Below are 20,162 nucleotides of genomic sequence, written 5' to 3' on the forward strand. Positions count from 1 at the left end.
TCAGTGATGATATATATACCTAAATAATCTGTGGAACCTCAGCTTTAATCGGATATCTTGTATGTGCAGTTACGATAAGTAATAAGGCTATCTTTATCTTGAGTTCTGTGCCAAAGTGTGTTAGCATTTTTCGCTCAGGGGTCATTTAGATGCTACTTATGGGACTTGTGTTTTGTTTTGGTAAAAATGGTTTGTATCGTCAGTTAGCTGAGATTCTTCCCGTTAATCTGGTGTAACACATTAATAGGTTCTTAAATATTAAGATGCCCTGAGACACAGTGTCGGGAAAAAAAGAAAAAGACCCGCCGAAGGGGTCTTTGGGGCTTAACAGGTAAGTTTGCCAACACCAAGCCTTAAGACCTGTTTATTCGTGATAGGTACATTATGTCTACTACAGTTACTATAGCAGCTAGATATATGTGATGCTCCCTGTTATGTGTAGTAAAATAAATACATTTACTAAAATGCTGTCTATGTTTGCTTCATTCAGCCCTCGCTTTTCTCCTCTTTTGCCAGTCTCTTTCCCTCAACCACTTGTTTCACTTACTGTAAGTGTGTGTTTGTGTCATTTCACATTTACCAGCAAGCAGACAGTCGAATAGTGTAGAAAATCAGGCAAACTCTTGCATGTAGTTGAATCAGAGCGTTGTGATGTGATACCGGGACAACATGACCACAGAGCACCTTTGAGTGTCAGTAAAAGATTGCTTAGATTTAACTTGGGTCAGCATATTTATCTCGTGTAAACATATAAACAAACAATATTATTTTTATACTTGGGCTAAAAGCAGCTATGTGCGCTCACTGATGACGCTATGTATTTAGCCTTATTATGCTTGCAAACATAATCTAGCAGGAATTTAGGTCATCAGGTTGACCAGTTTACTTGATCAGGTTTACAATTCTTTCATAGAAATTAACCTCTTTTTATAATTTACTTCCAAATAAAATGTAATACATGGGGATACAGGGGGAAATTATTTATTTAGGAACAATTTCAGTTTAAAAAAAGAAGAAATCAAATGTTTCAACAAACATAAATACATTTCACAACTCCTTCAGAGCATCAGCCACATGAATCCAAGTCAAGTCTGATGCACTACACAAATATCAAAGTACAAAAACGGTTAACATAGCAGTAAAGTCAACACACCTGGCATAAAGTTAAATCATTTACCTATCAAATCCTTCTTTATTATATTAAAAAAGCAGCATCACCATGAGATCGTACAGTGTGTTTTCTTCAGTGCTCTTGTCTACTTGCTGAACACACTGGCTCCAGGAGCTTTGGCAGCAGCAGGCTTCCCCAGGGCCGTCTCCGTCCCCGTCCTCACTCCACTGAACACTGACGGAGCCGTTTTGCCCATACGCTCTGAACACAGACACACAGATATGTAAGGTCAGAAAAACAGATGCTTAAACCAGGTGACTGCAAATCAAAAAGTAAAAAAATTCCACTTGGGATATCTTAAAATGAAGTATGTGAAAGGTCGAATGTCTTTCAGCACTATAACATACTCTTGTCTGAATTGTGATTGTTATGTCCCTACAGTAATCCCTGCCTCTTATGTCCAGCTCACATAACCTCTTTTAATAATTTCACTGAGAGATATTGTCAGATTTCGTGAATGATGTCTGATTTTGGACAATGTAGCCTATACACACGTTATTCTGTGACACTACCTACCAAGCAAGATTCAGAAAGAGGTTACAGCTCATTGACCTGTAATGAAAGTTGGTTGTTTGTTTGGATTCTAACCAAACTCACAAATATAGACTTAAGATCAGTGAGACAATATTTGAGGATGAGAGGGCATAACAGCAAACCTACAGTGGGTGGGGGTTGTGCAAGAGTAGCAAGGGGGGGGGGGGGAGGTTGGGTGTGGATGGTGTTATATTCTATAAGCAAGAGCTCATGTATGTGTTTGTGTGGAGTCCTAACCAGGGGTTACATTAGTATTTGATATGTGGGGGGACTCTGTTTGAAGGGGGGTGACACACACACACACCGCTGCAGACTCTCTGCACGGAGGAGGAGGAAGAGACGCCGAACAAACTATATCCGGTCACAGAGATCTGCTATTTTAAAGGGAAGTCAACACCTATCGACTCTAAATATAGTCTATATTAAGAAAAGTTGTAACATATATATCGTTTTTTGTAAACATGACAAATGTGCGAGGGTGATGACGTCAGAGCATCGTCCTATGTGCCGGGGTTAGCCCAGGACAGGCCGGCCCAATGTAACCCCTGGTCCTAACACATAGTTAGCATCAGTCTTTTTACCATACTGATCTTTATTCTGACCGAGTTCTGACTGGGTTTTGTGTTTTTTAGATTATAGAGTAAAGAGTGGTGATATATGCACTCTCAGCCTTGGCTAATGTGTAGCCTTTATGCAATGTCACAGTGTAGCAATATCCTTACGGTCATAGCCTTCAAAACATAGCAACATGATAGTTTCACTAGTGGAACTAACTTACAAGGAAATTCGCCTGGTATCAACTGGTATCTTTGCAGCTAAATGTTATAGAAAACGCGTCCTTCCTACCAGATTTTAGGTTTTCGCTAATGTTCAGATTGTAAAAAAAGAAAAAATCAATTCGTCCATACATCAACGCATCCTTCCCTGGTGGTCTAGTGGTTAGGATTCGGCGCTCTCACCGCCGCGGCCCGGGTTCGATTCCCGGTCAGGGAACTACTGTTTTATGCCTTCTCATTTATCGACACAGGAAAGTGACAATGCTACCTTATATCAGATCAGTAGTGGGGGATAACAAATGATTAACTTGCCAATACTAGTCTTCAACCCATAGATACTTTTCGAAAAATATAAATAAAGCTATAATGCTAATTATGTTGTTACAAAAGGAAATATATAAATATATTTTGACATAATGCATAAAGGCTTTACTTAATCTATAAATACATGAATTACATAAAAACGTTTTAATTTCTTCATTTCTATAACATTTGTATTTTCTTCATTTCACATTTTAATTATGCCAATGTATCAATGTAATCATTTCAGCTTTGATTTATTTAGCATTTTATTTATTCAAATGTATTAAATTAAAAATATTTACATTTATGTGTTTATTTCACCGTTAATATATTTATTTATTGATGAATAAATATGTTGTCTATGAAACATAGCATCTAAAAACAGAGACTCATCCACCACCTCAAATGACTCAATGTTAGATAAAGTCTCGTCAGTTGTTATAATAAGACAATCAAGTTATATAATTTAACTGACAGGAAACATATTATTTTAAGTCTACAGACCAAGCATGAATAAACAAAATAAATGTAACTGCTGTAAAGAATATATTTACATAAGAGAGCTTAACATCTGACAAGGAGTTACATCACTTGTCTTGTTTTTCAGAAGAATGACAAAAGGCTTTGCTCACCACACTCCTCCATGACTTCATAGGTCTTACTCTTGACCTCGCCCTTCAGTCCCAGTTTACTGCGAGCTCCTTTCAGGTCCTCCTCCTTCATCGGGGGACGCTTCTTCCTCTTCACCTCATCTGGCTGGAGTGAATTGAACAAAGGTGGTATGTTAGGAGTAAAAAGCAGGAAAGCTAAGAGTGTAAACAACCTGGCATCACACACAATGCACTGTAAATAACCAAAACACCATTATCAGACCAAACGTACCTGTGACATCTTGATTAAAGCTGGTTAAATGAATGCACAGAAGCCTCTTTCCAGTGTGATAGATCCGCTGTTTTCTAGTGTGTGTGTTTGTCTACCAGCAAGCCAGACAGTATATATAGTCCTGGTCAGACCCCTACCCTCTGTCCCACTCTGTCTGTTGTCAGGGTTTATTATTAGGTGTGACTTGAAGGATCCTACAGTTGGAACGGGTCTCCCATTTTTTTACGATAAGCTTACAGGTCAACAGCTGATAATGCAGGACACAAGTGGCTGTCGGCCCCCTCCTCTCCTGGCAGAGATACCCCATCTTTTTAAATGTTGTTGTGTGACTAAAAACGGATCGCCACCTCTTCCCTGTAGCTCCGGGACTCCGCCTGTCTATTGCTGCAACTTTATTCAAGCCTGAGGACATTGTGGATCTTGATAAAAGCATTTTCAGACAGTCAACACATGACCGAACACATTTAGGGCTTAACCAAAAAGACAGCTAATAAAACTTTCCCACCACCTTGTTTGAGTCACACAGTAAGGCCAGTGCTTTTTTTATTGTGAGTAATAGGCAACATATGTACAACATTTTTAACCTAGGCAGGTCTATATTCAGATGCATAGTTTTTTTTATATTTGGTGTTGAACTTCAGTCATGAACATGTCTTATGTTTCAGGAAATACTTGAATCTCCCTGTTAAGGTGAAAGCAAAACCTCACAATATTAAATAAATGTGTAAAAGGATATTCTGATCATGCTCTAAATATTAAACCTAATTTGAAATGTGAACATGTTTGCAATTGATGAGTGTTTCCTTTTTAATCTTTTTCATGTCAAGGCCCCATGGGATACACAATTGAAACGATTTTTTTACAGGGATCTCCACCTGAAAATATTTAGTTTGTAAGATGGTATACGTCTATCAGAAATCTACACTCATTTAGAAGGTTACGATAGAGGAAGTGAAAACCCTCACATTGGGCCCACTTATATAGGTGTTACGGTTGCTGTAACGGTTGCGGCAATTCAATAGTTAAAATAAACCATGAATACAATAAAAAACACATTTGCTTGTGTCCATGTGACTTGTTTCACTCATTGGTTTCCCGTTAGCTGTTTGCTAACTGATGATGTCATCTTAAAATATATATTTGAGATGACATCAGTAAGCAAACAAGTCAATAGGCCTATTTAGCAGTCAGAAAACTCGACATCACTTTCTGAAACTGAGGTGTGAACTGTGGGAAACTGACTCACTATATTAAAACTACAAACTGAGCAACACAGAGAATCTGAAAGGCTGCAAACTCATTTAGGCAGCATCACAGTTTGGAGAAATTCAATTCAAGCTTATGGCTGTCCAATCCTTAAAATGGGAGAGTACAGAATCTGTCCTGACATAAAGATTTAAACATTATAAAAAAAACAGAATCTAACTCCTAATGTTTGCGAGTATTCCCACTGAATCTGGTAGGAAATGCTAAACTAGCCATTTGTTTGTCTTACAAGATAATACATGTTTATGCGGGCGCTAATTATAAAAATGCAAGGCGTACGGTAATTGCACATGCGTCCCCTAACCTCCTTTATAAACTGTACTTATGTATGGCAGAAAAACAACCAACACAACAAATGATATGCTTGTTCTCGACATGGGCTGAAATCACGTCCGGAAAATTGGTTTATATGTTATCTGGAGCTGATGAGCAGGATGTCAAGTATTTTTCAAGAGCTCCTGAAGGATGACCATGACGCCTGACGATAAGTGTGTGTCTTCCGTTAGGTATTTGTAAGAAGCTATAAGTACCATCCGGATCTATTTTTGGATGTACAATCAGGACTGAAGGATGGGCGTCTCTAGTGGCAACTGCGCCTCTCCCGTCAGTCTGCTGTGTGAATCTGCCTGGTGGTAAAGAACGAGCAATGCACACACGTTTATTTACATAAACCTTTTTACAAATGATGATTTAATTCGCTGGTATCAGTTGCAGCTGGATTGTTCTCCATGTTAACCTATACCGCACCCTGGTGGTCAAGTTGTTACTACTCAGCAACTTCACGCCATCTCACAAGTAAGGGCAGAAAACCATATGACTGATTGAAAACAGCAGCACTGCATTATGAAAAGTGCTATGACTATTATGGAGCACAGAAAACGACATATCACTGAGTGAAACGAGCAGCCAGTTCAAAGAAATTAAACTAGAGCTCTGAAGAACAAATATAATTTACTGTCATGCAGTCCCTTCTTGCCTTTTCTGGAATCCCATATCACAAAACTGAAACGGTGAAATAAACTGAAGTAGTCTGTTATCAAGGTAGTGTATCACATCCTTTATTGGAAAAGCATTTAGAATGATAATTTACCTCCATCACTTGTCTTTGTTCTCATCAGTGGTTTTCAAAGTGTGGGACAGTAGGCCTCCCTTCAGAGCACAACAGAAAGTACCCCCGCTTACTTTAGTTCCTTACTTTAGCTCAATGGCTGGATGCCTATGGTCTCATGCATATATTATTTGATAACATAGTCAGCCATCAATTGAGTCAAGATAGCCTCGTACTAAAGCAAATACGTAAAAAGGGTATATCCTAGGAATTGAATAGTTCCTGACAGTGGAAACATTTTTTTAATGTCCCCAAATACTGCAGAATATCTGAACCATTTCCAATCAAATCACACACATTTAGGGTGTGTGATCTTCCTTTCATTCAGCCTCTTTAAAGACTGTTGGGAGCTCCTCCTGGAGCCCACGCGGTCACTTTGAAAACCTCTGATCTAGTAGTTTCACTTTGAAAAATCCTAAAAGCCCTCTTTGTCCCGATTGAGTTCCCGAAGCTGCTGCATAATTCTGTATTTCCCTCCTTTAAAATGCGCAGTAATATGTTCCTGCCAACATGCCAAAAACATCATAATGAAATCACCACCATCACAGTATATGTCACTCTCCATTTACTTTAAAGAGGACCAGCAGGCACACCCACTATACACACACACACAGCCCACGCCAGTACATGCAGTTATAACACACACACACACACACACACACACACACACACACACACACACACACACACACACACACACACACACACACACACACACACACACACACACACACACACACACACACACACACACACACACACACACACACACACACACCACACACACACACACACACACACACACACACACACACACACACACACACACACACACACACACACACACACACACACACACCCTTTACTTTCTCTGTCTGGTCTGCAGTCACTTAACAGTTTAGAGGTCTATGCATGTCACATTGTTAACATCAGAGCCTGCTGAATGCTGCTTCATGCCTGAACATCTGGAGCTCTGGATAAAAACAGTCCAAAAACTAACCAACAAAAAGACAACAACACCTGCTGGTCATTTCACTCAGGCACATTTTTGTCACACAAAAGTAACAACTATCACACAAAAAGGAAAGTTGAAAGCAGGGAAATTGTGCAAGAAATGGTTCCCGTATCTGCTCTCCCTGTTGGAGTTAAGGAATAAAGAACACTTTTGGAACGAGCATAGTCACCTTTTTGGCCCAAAAATAACACCGAGTTCTATACAAAAAAGATCCCAAAAACCTAAGACGAGACAAAAGACATTCAATGACAAAAATACATCGGTAAAACGATCACAAACAAGAAGACACATGCCGAGCTGATATTCGAGGGATGTTGCAGTCCTACAGGTCCAACAGTGGAAAGTCAATAGATACAGATGGAAGGCTGCTGCAAGCATTACTGACACGAGTAACATTACAAACGAGATATGCAGTAGTTCAGTGAGTTACTGTGCTGGAAGAGTTGCATAAGTACAGTGATTCAAACACTGACAACATGCGTAAAGGTTTGTCCAACTGTACACACACAGGGCCGTCCCTCCCTGCAGGGCGACCATGCAGACTGCATGGGGCCTCACCGTGCGGAGGGTGCCTCAACTGAGCCGAAATTAGTGTGGCGCGGCACGGTTTCGCCGCTGCAAGGCTCCCCCGTCCCCCCTCGCGAAACAGAGGGCCTCATCATATAACTCTGCGTGGGGCCTCATGTTGGCCAGGGACCACGGCCATGGTGGTACATCTATGTGAAAAAACATTTACATAAACATCAGGAATACAATCACCTTAATGGAAGTGTTAGAATACCAAAGATAACAAACCCATAGGACAGTTTGTTTGCATGATGTTCCTTGTGGCCTTTTACTGCCACACACACTGAAGTCCAAAACTTATTAAACCAGTGTTACCGGTTTCCTATTACACGTACATTAAGGACTCAACGATATTTCAGTTGTTCATGGTGGATTGACCCTTTTCCGAAACTCCCAGATGTGCCATGTCAAAATGCAACAGGGATCCGAAGAACCCGGCGAATTGAACGAATGTCTCCCAGTCAGTCAAATGAAATCCCAGGTTGGACGTCCTCCAGGAGTCACGGTACAGGGAATTCAGTTACAGTACTTTCTTCTGTCGTCGAAGGGCATCTGTGGAGGGAAGGGGAGTGTGTATGCGAGGTGAGCAGCTACCAGAGGAAACCTGACCCTGTGGTCACGGGTCAAACAGGGATCCCCATGCGAAGCTTCTTCTTCTTCACCGTCTTCATGCCGGTGAGCCGGCGAACATCGTCTTCGTCCGACTCGTCCATTTCATCGTCTGCTGAGAAAAGGATCTATGAGACAGAGAAGAGAGATAAGCCACCATTACAACAACGTGGGAGGCATGTTCATGAGGCGGAGTTCAAAGGGATACAGCACTTCAGAAACGCCCAAAGAAAAGCCCAATCTTTACAATATCTGGGTTGTTTTTTTATATATTTGTTGTGGTAAATGGCTGAATGTTTTGAGATGAATCCAAGGATCTTCTTCAACTCTTAAAAACTGGAATATATTGCAAAGCTAAACAAGGAAATAAGCCATGTTTAGCCATAAGAGTTAATTAAATACATAACATTTGCTGTTTTTTCTACTTCGACTGAGGATATGACGACTGCTGTCACTCAAAAAGGGGTCCAACAATATCGTTTTTCACATTTGGTTGTGGGTTTCAAGAAAATGTAAAACGAGTGGTAAACTCAAAACAGCAGTTGCCCTCCATGTCTCTATAGGCCTCAGAACGGATCATCCTCTAAAAACACTGCAGCTAGATAACACCTTTTATTAGACTCTCCCTGCCTCACTTATTTCAAACCCTTCCCCCTACCGTTTGTGAGGCACGCTTTCTGTTGTAAATGTTATGCCTCAAGCCCAAACCAAAAAGAACCCGCATGACATAAAGGTTATTATCAGTCGATGAAGCCCCCCAGAAAACACAACTCGTGTGTTGTATGTTAAGTTATGTATGTTAAAGCACAGAGAAGTCCTGTTTTACTCAGTAATGTATCTGCTGTGGGAAGAAGCCACGGTGACTAACATGCTTCTAAATCCGTTTCCTCTGAAAAACATGATCAAGTAATACTTTTATTTTGATAATAAGATCAGCTAAAGCCGGATTCCACACAACGAAAAAGATCCACGAGCCAGCCAGGAGTCGAACCTAGAATCTTCTGATCCGTAGTCAGACGCGTTATCCATTGCGCCACTGGCCCGCTGTGAAACTCTCTGCTGCTGTGAGCCATTTATAGAAGCTGGAGCAGCTCTGCCCTTCCCCCACAGCTCAGGCGCCGCAGAAAGCGAGCTCTCTACCAGGCAGCTGCAGAACACAAGCATGCAGTGCAACAGGCCATGAGGCTGGCTTTTGTTTGCTTTGACCATTCAAATGTTAAAATGCCTCGAAAAGCAGCTCCACATTTCCTCACGAGCCCACTATCTGATAAAAACAACACGGATGATCTTTTACAGCAGTCACCAGCAGTTATGTTTGAATGGAAAATAACATGTTTTCCTACTTTCCCCATTCTGATATTGAATTGAATTTGATATTATCAGATTTCTCATGACTTAACACCCTCCTGTTGTCTTCGCCCCCCCCCCCCCTTACTTTGGTGTTCACGGTCACATTTGACCGGTCCTGTTTTAACTGCTATTACATTAACACAAAAACCATTCATCATCACCACATTTCATTTAACACCCTTTCAAACAGTACATATTGTATCAGACTACTGGTGTACATGAAAAACTGCAGTAAATATACACAGAATAGACACTGAACATGTATTGCGTGTGCCAGGTGTGATCCATGTGGGGGATGGGCACATAAGAGCGGGAAATGTGTCAAATTGTTCTGTGTGTGTGTGTGTGTGTGTGTGTGTGCTTCACATGGGGGGATGGGCACATAAGGGGGGGACACATCTAGAGTATGTGTGTTCTATCTGATCTGGATGGTTACTAATTCCTTTTCTTTATGGCGGTCATTTTTGTTACAAAGTTCACTAAATCATCCAAAATTCAATGAAAGTGGTGGTCAGCAATTTTATACGTTCAAATGTCTCCTGTGAAGGATATCATGAAGCCTTAATGCAATCAAATGTCAAACTCAAAAGTTATGATTGATGGAAGTAGTAAATCGGCAGCTCATTTGTATTTAAAGCTACAGACACATAATCAGCACTTTTGAAACAGGGCTGAAACAGAGGGGATTGTGGGATGCTACAATGCATGATCTGTTTGGTATGTCGAGCCAAACACTTCAGAGACATGTTTTATATATATATATATATTAGGGCTGTCAAGTTAACGCGTTAATAACGCGTTAACGCAAAAAAAAAAATTAACGCCACTAATTATTTTAACGCGATTAACGCATGTGTATTTTTTGTCCTCGGCCGCCCCGTAGTTTCAGAGCGCATCGAGTTTAAAATACCATCTACAAGCTGATGCTGACAGCCCCACTCCTGCTGTCCGCTTGTGGCAGACCACACTTCCACGCTCACCGGCAGGCACCGACTGGCCATCGGGAGGACCGGGAGGGTGTGTGTGTGTGTGTGTGTGTGTGTGTGGCCCGAGCGAGAGACCTTACGTGCATTGTTGTTGTTAGCATCGGGTGCTAGCTAGCTGCGCTAACGGATATAAGGAGCTGTTTAAATGAAAACAGAGGAGCGCTCTATCCACACAACTGCGCCGAGCACTTGACTTGATGCAGGAAGCCAGACAGCGGGACATTGTAGGAGAAGTCAGCACACTCATGATTGCAGCAACATGATCGCAGCGTCCAGGCAGCTCCCGTTCGAGCATATGCTTTGAGTTGCACATAGCTCCAACGATCACACACACACACACACACACACACACACACCACACACACACACACACACACACACACACACACACACACACACACACACACACACACACACACACAACACACACACACACACACACACACACACACACACACACACACACACACACACACACACACACCACACACACACACCACACACACACACACACACACACACACACACACACACACACACACACACACACACACACACACACACACACACACACACACACACACACACACACACACACACACACACACAATTTGTATTGTATGAGAGAGGTTCCAGGTTGAATTGAGGCGAATATTTGTAATGTTCAGAGGTTGTTGTGTTTAATATTCATGAGTATATTTGTCATTGTTCAAATGATAATAAACATTAGCATAAAGCATATTTGTCCACTCATACTGTATGTTGATTAAAAACTTGAAAAATATTCCTCTAAGGTACATTTAGAACAGATAAAAAAATGTGCGATTAATTTGCGATTAACTATGGACAATCATGCGATTAATCGCGATTAAATATTTTAATCGACTGACAGCCCTAATATATATATATATATATATATATATATATATATATATATATCTGAGACCTATAATATTTTTTTTTAAAAAGAGTATAATAGGGGACCTTTAAGATTTAAGAGAGAAGGCAAACACGACTTTAGGTTTCCTCTGCTTTTGCTGCCTCTGGTACAGCGAGTCACTTTACATGTGTGACCACAACCTCAGAGACAACTTGGATTCAAAGGTGTCTGAACTAAAAGACAAAGGGGAAAAAGGGAGAAGGCGAATCCGGTTTCCAAAGACAAGCTGCAGGGACATGTGTGCACGACAAGTGTGTGATCTGGGTTTAATCGTTGCAGTCATTTGACCACTCTAAACACTTCCGAGTAAAACGATGTTGGATAAATCTAGATATGGACAGTGCTTGTGTCTGCGACACACACTTCAGACCAAGAAAGTAAATGGGTCGATAGATGCACAAATTAACGTCAAAAGTAATTCACGAGCCGGGGAGGAGGGAGAGGCGGGATCTTCTGATTCATAGTCAAATCAATGTGTTATCACTTACACCGGGTGGCTCAGAAAACACAGAGGAGCAGCAACAAACACAAACCTGAATACCTGACGCTTCCTCTTCCTGTCATGCCTAACCTGTTCTTCTCTACCAGCTACACAGCAGTACATACAGACCTCAAGTCAGCTCATCCTTTACCAGCTGCAACAAACACATTATCTGTGGGACGGATAATGATATTCTGATTCTGCATCAATAATTATAATACAAAAACTTAACATATATGATTTGGACATGGGCCTCTGAGTGCTTTTTTTTTTTACTTTAACTTAGTCTATTTTGATGCTTAATAATACTGTTGTACTTCTACTTGAGTAACATTTTGAAAGTAGGAATTTTAACTGAGTATTTTCATTTTTGTATTCTTTTAGTGAAGTACACACACTGAGAACTTCAAGGGCCTTTTGCTGCATGACACTCTGTTCCTTAGCATTTCCTGTCACTTTCCAAGCATTCGATATCCAATAATCAGTAATGATAATCGGTCAGGGGACAACTCTATGCCATCAACGTTTATACATGTTAAAGGAAACTATAACAGCAGCCTGCCTCATACTCTCTTTCTGTTCTCACTGAGGGTTTGTGTACTTAAAAAGTATTCATACACAAAATATACTATTATTATATTCTTTGCCACGATCTGAGTATGCGTCCAGGTTTTTTTCACCTACTCGACTGCCCCACAATGCACTGCATCTGAGAGCCTGGACATTGGGGTATGCTTCGGGTGGTCTTTTTCGCCTAAAGAGGACATATTATGCTCATGTTCAGGTTCAACCCCCGAAAGCATAATGGAGCCCCTTTAAAAAGGTTCCTGACTGAGAGAAGTGACCCGGAAGAACCTAAATGGCAGCCATGATAAGAACTGTTTGAATTCTCTTGATCAAATCAAGTTTTATTTATATAGCACATTTTAAAAACGATTTTTGGTCGAGCCAAAGTGCTGTACACGTAATAAAAACACTTTATTGCGATAGCAAACAGAAGACAATCAATTACAACAGCAAATATAAAAATCAAAATGCAGGGAATGTCAGGAGTCGTGCTCCGCTCTGACTAGAAGGCCAGAGAGAAGAGGTGAGTCTTTAGTCTATATTTAAAAACCCCTAGGGTCTGGGCCGACCTCACATGGAGGGGCAGAGTGTTCCAGAGCCTGGGGCCAGCTGCTGCGAAGGCTCCGTGCCCTCGGGTTTTGAGCCTGGTCTTGGGCACTACCAGCAGCAGCTGGTCAGCGGATCTTAAGGCTCTGGCTGGGGTGTAGCGATGGAGGAGTTCTGCTACAAGCCGGAGCCAGCCCACTTAGGGCTCTGAAAACAAAGAATTCAGAACCGAATTGGAAGCCAGTGCAATGAGGCCAGAATTGGGGTGATGTGGTGACGCTTTTTATGGCCAGTTAGAAGACGTGCAGCTGCGTTCTGCACTAGCTGCAGGCGTCTAATCGAGGCCTGGTCCATACCCACATACAGAGCGTTGCAGTAATCCAACCTCGTGGTAACAAAGGCGTTAATAACCCTCTCTAGGTCTTTAAAAGATAAAAACGACTTGGTCTTGGCCAATAGTCGTATTTAAAAAAAGCAGGTCTTGACTACGGTGCTGACCTGCTTATCAAACGTAAAAGCGCTATTGAAGGTCACTCCAAGGTTCATGACAGAGGGGAGGATGCTTTTGATAAGGAAAGTTGCTTCAATGCTCTCTTAGTGAACTCCTTTAGCATAGGATACGCTGACCATCCTTCGTGAAAGGAAAGCAAATAATGCATTCCCACAAGGCCTTGCAGCTGAGCTTTAAACAGTAAGATCGTGTGCCGTACTGGGACTGTTTCAGAAAGGCTGTTTGCGGCTGTAGTCTAAATCATTGATTGTTGGTCTCCTTCAACTCAGGCTTGCCGACAGTTGTTTAAATGTAGCTAAGTCGTTATGGGCAACCACTCTTAGACAACATTTTACCACAATCTCCAGCAGCCAATCATCGTTCTGCAGTCAACATTTAAACGTGTTCTACTCTCTCCTGCAGTCAGCTGTGATTTCAGGCATTAATGCTGCGGCCTAGACCCCAGGGGAGTTCTTATCTCTACTTACTGCTGCACATCCCCCTTAAGATATGTGTTATCATGATTGGGGTCTTATCGCTAAAGAGTGAGGGTTTTTAGGCCCCGGCCACACGAGGACGAAAACGGCTAAACGCATAGGATTAACGCAATCGCAAAAAAGTTTCCGTCCACACGCAATATTCACCGGATAGTGTCTGTCCACACGAGACCGCTCCATTTAGCTCCAACCGCTGGAGAAGCTGCAGTACATATGCAGGAGCCTCTACGTGGCGCTGTAACTTCCTCCACAAAAGCAGCGAAGAAGCATGGTTGTCATGGTTGCCCTTCTGTTTATTCTCCGCGGTGGGGGCCGAGGGAACCGGGCAGAGTTTTTCGCCAGTCAGCGTGTATTAAAGTTGAAATCTTCCGGACAAAATTATAAAAGTGCCGCTCAAAGGTCTTCTTTGTTATTTATTGAGCTTTAAAACAAATGAATAACGACTCTATATAATATAATGATAAAATACACGGAGCCTCTCTTTTTCCTCCCTCTCTTCGGACAGCGCCAGTGTCTGTCTCATGCAGCAGCTGATCCAGTAATGAGTGACCCGGCCGACAGTGAAAATAAACATATGTATAACTAGTTTAGGGAGTTTGAGAGGTGTCTCCGTCCTGTCAGATTAGACTTCACTCGCGTTTCGGTCCATATCGAGAGAAAGATAAATAATCTGAATTCAGGGTGCAGTTTACTTTGACGCGGGGTGAGCAGCAGAGGTGGGGAGAGGCGGGGCTATTGCCTCATCATTATCAGAAAATGACCGTATAGGGCGTACACACGGAGCCGTTGGACCCCCCAGAGCGTTGCATATGCCGTTCTATCCACCTTGGGACCCGTTATCGTTTCCGCAGTCGTTTAGTGCCGTATTCTGTCGTCCTAGTGTGGCCGAATGGTCTATATGACACAAAACGGTAACGGAAACGACCGTTATCGTCCTCATGTGTCCAGGGCCTTAGTGTCTGCTGAGTGAACTGAAGTGACACTTACCTCGGACTCGGAGTCGTCATGGGACAGAGCTCGCCTGTAGCGCACCTTGCTGTTCCCCCGCGAGTCCTCCTCTCTCTCCTCCAGCTTTGCTTTTGTCCTGTGCTTCTTCATGAGGAAATTATCTACCACCCAGAACATGAGGGCCTAAAAGCAAACAGAAAATACTTCCGTGAATTATATCTCGCCACCGGGAAATAATGGAAGTTATTTTTTTACATAAACACACAAGAGAATGAACATGGTATGAACAAAAAAGGATGAATCTGAATGAAACTTGACATGTAGAGCGTTGGTGAAGCTGGAGCAGTGAAGTGAGGGGGCAAAGAGAAACACAAAGTAACAGCGGACTTACGTTGACGAAGAACGGAACGATGAGCATGACGATGGCCAGCTCCAGGTCTGGGTTCTGTATGGGGTTGAGGAGAGCCAGCTGCCACACACACACACACACACACACACACACACACACACACACACACACACACACACACACACACACACACACACACACACACACACACACACACACACACACACACACACACACACACACACACACACACACACACACACACACACACACACACACACACACACACACACACACACACACACACACACACACACACACACACACACACACACACACACACACACACACACACACACACACACACACACACACACACACACACACACACACACACACACACACACACACACACACACACACACACACACACACACACACACACACACACACACACACACACACACACACACACAATTAAGTAGAAGGATAGTCCGCCGAAGCTCACAGCTCTACTTGGAATCTGCCAGACATTACTAAACGTAACCACAAGAGTCTGCAAATGGTAAAAGTTGAAGTGTAGAGTAAAAGCAAGTCTGCCACACGGTATCATCCCGAACAAACGGGATTGTTCGGGATGGAAATGAGATGTTAACCTGAAGCTTTGGACTCTCACTGAGTTCATGTTGTTGTTACTAGAGGAAAAGGTATAGATAGATAGCTATATTGAAAGCATGTTACTTTGCCTCTCAATACACTTAAAGATACAATTATCTACACTAGCTCTCTTCTTCTCGAAATAAAATTACAACAATAATTTCAACGCACAAAAACCCCCAAAATCTGTTCAAATGGAGCAAACAACATGACGTGAGCCGAACAGTATGGTGAGTGAGAGACGGTACGAAAGATACAGCTTGTTTTCCCTTGCCTAATCCACTTGTTTGGGTGACGATAATAATGGATCTGAAGGTATTGAATATTGAAACGGTGTATTTCATTGAAAAGATAACTATGGCAAAAACTGAGGACTTATGTGACTTTATTTTCAAATAAGTGAAATTCTTTTTTCCTGACCTTCTTCCACTGAGGGATGAGGAGGACCAGCATGATGAGGACTTTCTCAAACATCATGATGAGGATGTAGAGGATGCACTGGCCCAACCACGCTGTGCACTGCACCGGCTCTCCTACACACACACGGGAAAACAGAATATGGTCATAAAGATCTTCTGAGGTATATGTACAGCACAGATCTTTATCAGATGTCACCGCTTCAGTGATACACTGAGGGTCAAACTGGTTTGTAGGAAAGGACATTGCAGCACTGCAGTCCTGAGGGCAGCTACTGCCCCCCAATGGGCATTACACGCATTAAAGAATCTGCTGGAGCACACTTGACCCGTCACACACACTCACCATATTCCCCAAAACGCAGAGACTCCCACTGCCTCCACTCTACGATAGCACTGACGGCTCTCACCCCGGCATAGATCAGCAGCATGCCCAGAGAAGCGTCCAACAGGAAGTTGATGAGGTATCTGGGGAGAGACAGTAAAGTGTAACTTGAGCTTTCCTGCTGGACAGCCTAGCGATTCCCGGTTAGAATTCAACCTCATGTCTACTTATCTTAATAACAGTTTCTTGGAAATCTGATGTGGAATCAAGGAGCTTTCAGGAATACAGGACTGACTCACAGGGAGCAAGGATCCTCTTCCGTGAGGTCTGACAAGTAGACGTTAGCAAAGTGGATAAACAGCATCCCAATGGCCTGCTTCGAGGTGTCCAGGAACCTGCAGAGGGACGGGACATTTGATAAGCGTCAGAGGGACTCCAGCGGGATTCACTTGATGCCTTTGCAGAGAAACACATTAAAGCTGGCTCAGCAGCATTACCAGATCCTCCAGGGTCTCCTCTCGTGCTTTGGCTCCCTGAAGCGTTTCACTGCGAGGGAAAGAGTGTACCACAGAGACAGTGGGATTTTAATGACACACAAACACAATGAAAGACAGAATCAATCAAATATAATATGTTTTTATTCTTTCTTTTGACCGAGGTATATGTTTTTGTGAGCCGTCATGAGTCAGGTGAGCATTTTGTTGATTTTATAGAAGGTCGTGTATTGACATTTGCACGATATAACAATGGCTGACTTCCCTTTTAGTGCAGTTAAACTGTGAGTAGTAAAACAGTAGTATAAAGTAGTAGCTGTTTGGGTAAAGTAAGACAGGCAACACAATACAGGCTAAACCTTTATAACTGGCTAATGCAGAACAAGAAACCTTTTAAGAACATGTTTTGTTCGTCACAGAGGAAGCGGAACTAGTGGTCCAGACTAAAACCTGCAGCAGCTGGAAACGAAGAATCCGGTGCCCTTCTTTGCAGCAAAACAGTTAACAGGAAACAGAGGAACGTTTTTTTTCCGATGCCCAAAAGGTTCTCCCTTTTGAAGATAATCACAATCAGAACACTTCAATATTTAGTAATTAAACTCTTATATATAGTCTGATAACATTTGTAAAAAGTAAAAAAGGGACAAAGATTAGGCTGTAATCAAACTGAAAAATAAGAGTGTTGTAAAGATAAAAACGTAACTGCAAATACTAAATGGTGTTTAAATGATGGGCTTTTTAGACATGCTTTGATCTCTGTGTAAAATGAGTGAGGCATTTCACGCATGATCATTTTAGGAAGCAACACAAATGAGGCTCTTGCTCTTCTTCACAAAAGCAGCTTGTTTTCCATCACACCGTGTTCTGTAACTCCTATGACACAGTGCTGCATCAGCAGAGGCGAGCTTTACCACGTTGTGACATCACAGAGTTAAGACATACTCTAAATGTTTCGGATACCTCCCTGGACATCTACCTTCTACATGAGCCCCTTTATTCTGACAATGTCACCTCTTAAAAGTTGCAGTTGAGCGTTTCCCAAGGCTTTCTGTGCTTTCATGCAGGCGACCTTTACAGGGAGGTGTGACCTCAGCACAAGCGTGACTTTAGACTAACACAGGGTGTGTACCCTGTGTGCAGCTGGGTGGGATGCGAACACAGCCCTCAGTCCACTTCTTCTGCTCAGAGCGCTGCCTCTGGGGAAAGAGTCTGACATGCTGAACATTCCTCATTGCTGCGAGGCTGTGGGACGCACACTACTGAGGCTGCTCTCATTAGGTCACACATCTGTCAGAGCTGTGCCAGACACTGACTGAATGGAACCACGGCTAAAGAGCCAGGGTGAGTTTTCTCCCTACACAAATGTTTCCCTGTTTATCTAGTTATGAGGTTGGCTGCCCACCTCTAATGTAAAGCCTACTCATGGAGAGCTCGGAACAAATAGAACAATAACACTGTTTAAAATAAATACACAGAAGTTCTTACAAAACACTGAGGATAAATAATGATGGCTTTTACGGTAGCAGCAGGGAACATTTTGTAACAGTCCCTTGGGGAAGTGTAACACACATCACTAAACTCCCTGACTTTTTACAAACTCTGGCTAACACCTGCATAACAAAACCCCTATGGGGAAAACCAAAGCAGTTTCGACGTATATATAATATATATTAATACTTTGCAGCAGAGAAGGTCGAACATGTACCAGGAAGTGTGGAGAGTAAGCATATTTTAATACAACCAGAGAGTAGTGACACTGTACTGAAAAAACAATTGTTTTGCTTCAACACAGACAGAAGGTCTTTCCATCCTAGTCGTGTTTGCCTCCTTCTCTTATAGAATCGAGCACGCGCCTCCCAGCTGAAATCAATATCGCAGTGATTGACAGAGTGATGCTATTGGTTAATTGCTCGTTCACATCAGCAGCTGGTGTCAGGTATCTGAGTGTCCATACTCACGCATCAGTATGCTGAAAGCCATCATAGCCAGGAGTCCTTGCAGGAAAATCCCAAACGAGTCCATTAAGGCTCCATTCTCGCAGCCCCGAGTATCGGTACCCGGCGCCGGGCTGTCGGACACCGAGGTGTTGGTGAAGGACATGGCGGGCGGCAGCCCTGCAGGACCGAGCATGTTCACACTGCCGACAGCAGCCATGGGACAGACGAGCAGCACGAGAGTAATTGATAATAGCTTCTCACACACGGTAGCTTCCCAGTCTTCTCCAGCAAGTGTCGGTCAGCTAATCGATGGGATAAGCCGGACAGTGCTCGGTGAAAGAGGGTGGCATCTTCTCCTGTCCAGGCGCACACTCATGCTACACACATGCATGCAGTCATAGCTAAGGTGTCATGAGAATAAAAGCGCCAAAAGATTACAAGAAGTTACAATGCCTGTTAGCAGGAACCGACTGCAACATTACAAATCAATAGCTAGTTTAGTTTTGCGGTGATAACGTATCCCATCTAAACCAGCACTCATGACATAACAACTAACCTGCCATGCAGCTTCTCTAGACACAAAGGGCCGGTGCTACTTGTTTTATATGTGTTGTACAATGCATGTCAACCACACGTGAGATTCAGGCGAGAGACAAGCGTCCATAGTAAAAATGAAATCCAGATGCTACACCTAGCTAGACCCCAAGCTAGCTACTCAGTTATATTAAGCTAACTCGGCTAGCAAACTTAACATTTCCTTTTGTGCGTTGTCCGGTGCACTGATTCCTCGTTCCTTTAAAGAAAGTTAAAAAAAATAGCTAGTTTGTGTTTATGAGAATTGAATATGAATAATTGCAGGTCACGGCTCGCGTTCATCCAGCTGCTTCCCTGGCCAGCAGACTCATGTTGACAGACGCACGGTCACGTGATCTGCGTAGCCTCGCACTG

General features: G+C 42.6%; 2 protein-coding genes and 2 non-coding genes across 5 annotated transcripts; 1 reads left to right on the forward strand and 3 right to left on the reverse strand.

The window, feature by feature from the left end:
- Positions 1-965: 965 nt before the first annotated feature.
- Positions 966-3,777, reverse strand: mustn1b (musculoskeletal, embryonic nuclear protein 1b). Its single transcript, XM_034082589.2, has 3 exons — positions 3,667-3,777; positions 3,417-3,540; positions 966-1,372 (listed from the first exon to the last, which is right to left on the reverse strand). The coding sequence occupies exons 1-3, from the start codon at positions 3,673-3,675 to the stop codon at positions 1,257-1,259; spliced, it is 249 nt and encodes an 82-aa protein (XP_033938480.1). The 5' UTR covers positions 3,676-3,777; the 3' UTR covers positions 966-1,256.
- trnae-cuc (transfer RNA glutamic acid (anticodon CUC)) lies at positions 2,627-2,698 on the forward strand. The gene has a single exon. It is a non-coding gene; the product is annotated as a tRNA-Glu (tRNA).
- A 3,063-nt stretch (positions 3,778-6,840) lies between the features above and the next one.
- Positions 6,841-20,143, reverse strand: stimate (STIM activating enhance). Of its 2 annotated transcripts, none has more exons than XM_034082588.2 (8): positions 19,236-20,138; positions 17,281-17,329; positions 17,083-17,178; positions 16,805-16,926; positions 16,463-16,575; positions 15,428-15,505; positions 15,076-15,219; positions 6,841-8,359 (listed from the first exon to the last, which is right to left on the reverse strand). In XM_034082588.2, exons 1-8 carry the CDS (start codon positions 19,429-19,431, stop codon positions 8,246-8,248), a joined length of 912 nt encoding a protein of 303 aa, XP_033938479.1. In that variant the 5' UTR covers positions 19,432-20,138; the 3' UTR covers positions 6,841-8,245. The 2 variants fall into 2 exon arrangements, with proteins under 2 accessions (XP_033938479.1, XP_071059174.1); XM_071203073.1 differs by lacking the exon at positions 6,841-8,359 and adding an exon at positions 12,841-13,308 and having other exon boundaries at positions 19,236-20,143.
- Positions 9,202-9,274, reverse strand: trnar-acg (transfer RNA arginine (anticodon ACG)). The gene has a single exon. It is a non-coding gene; the product is annotated as a tRNA-Arg (tRNA).
- Positions 20,144-20,162: the final 19 nt, after the last annotated feature.

Source organism: Pseudochaenichthys georgianus, chromosome 5, assembly GCF_902827115.2.
Source record: "Pseudochaenichthys georgianus chromosome 5, fPseGeo1.2, whole genome shotgun sequence".
Classification (NCBI taxonomy): Eukaryota; Metazoa; Chordata; class Actinopteri; order Perciformes; family Channichthyidae; genus Pseudochaenichthys; species Pseudochaenichthys georgianus.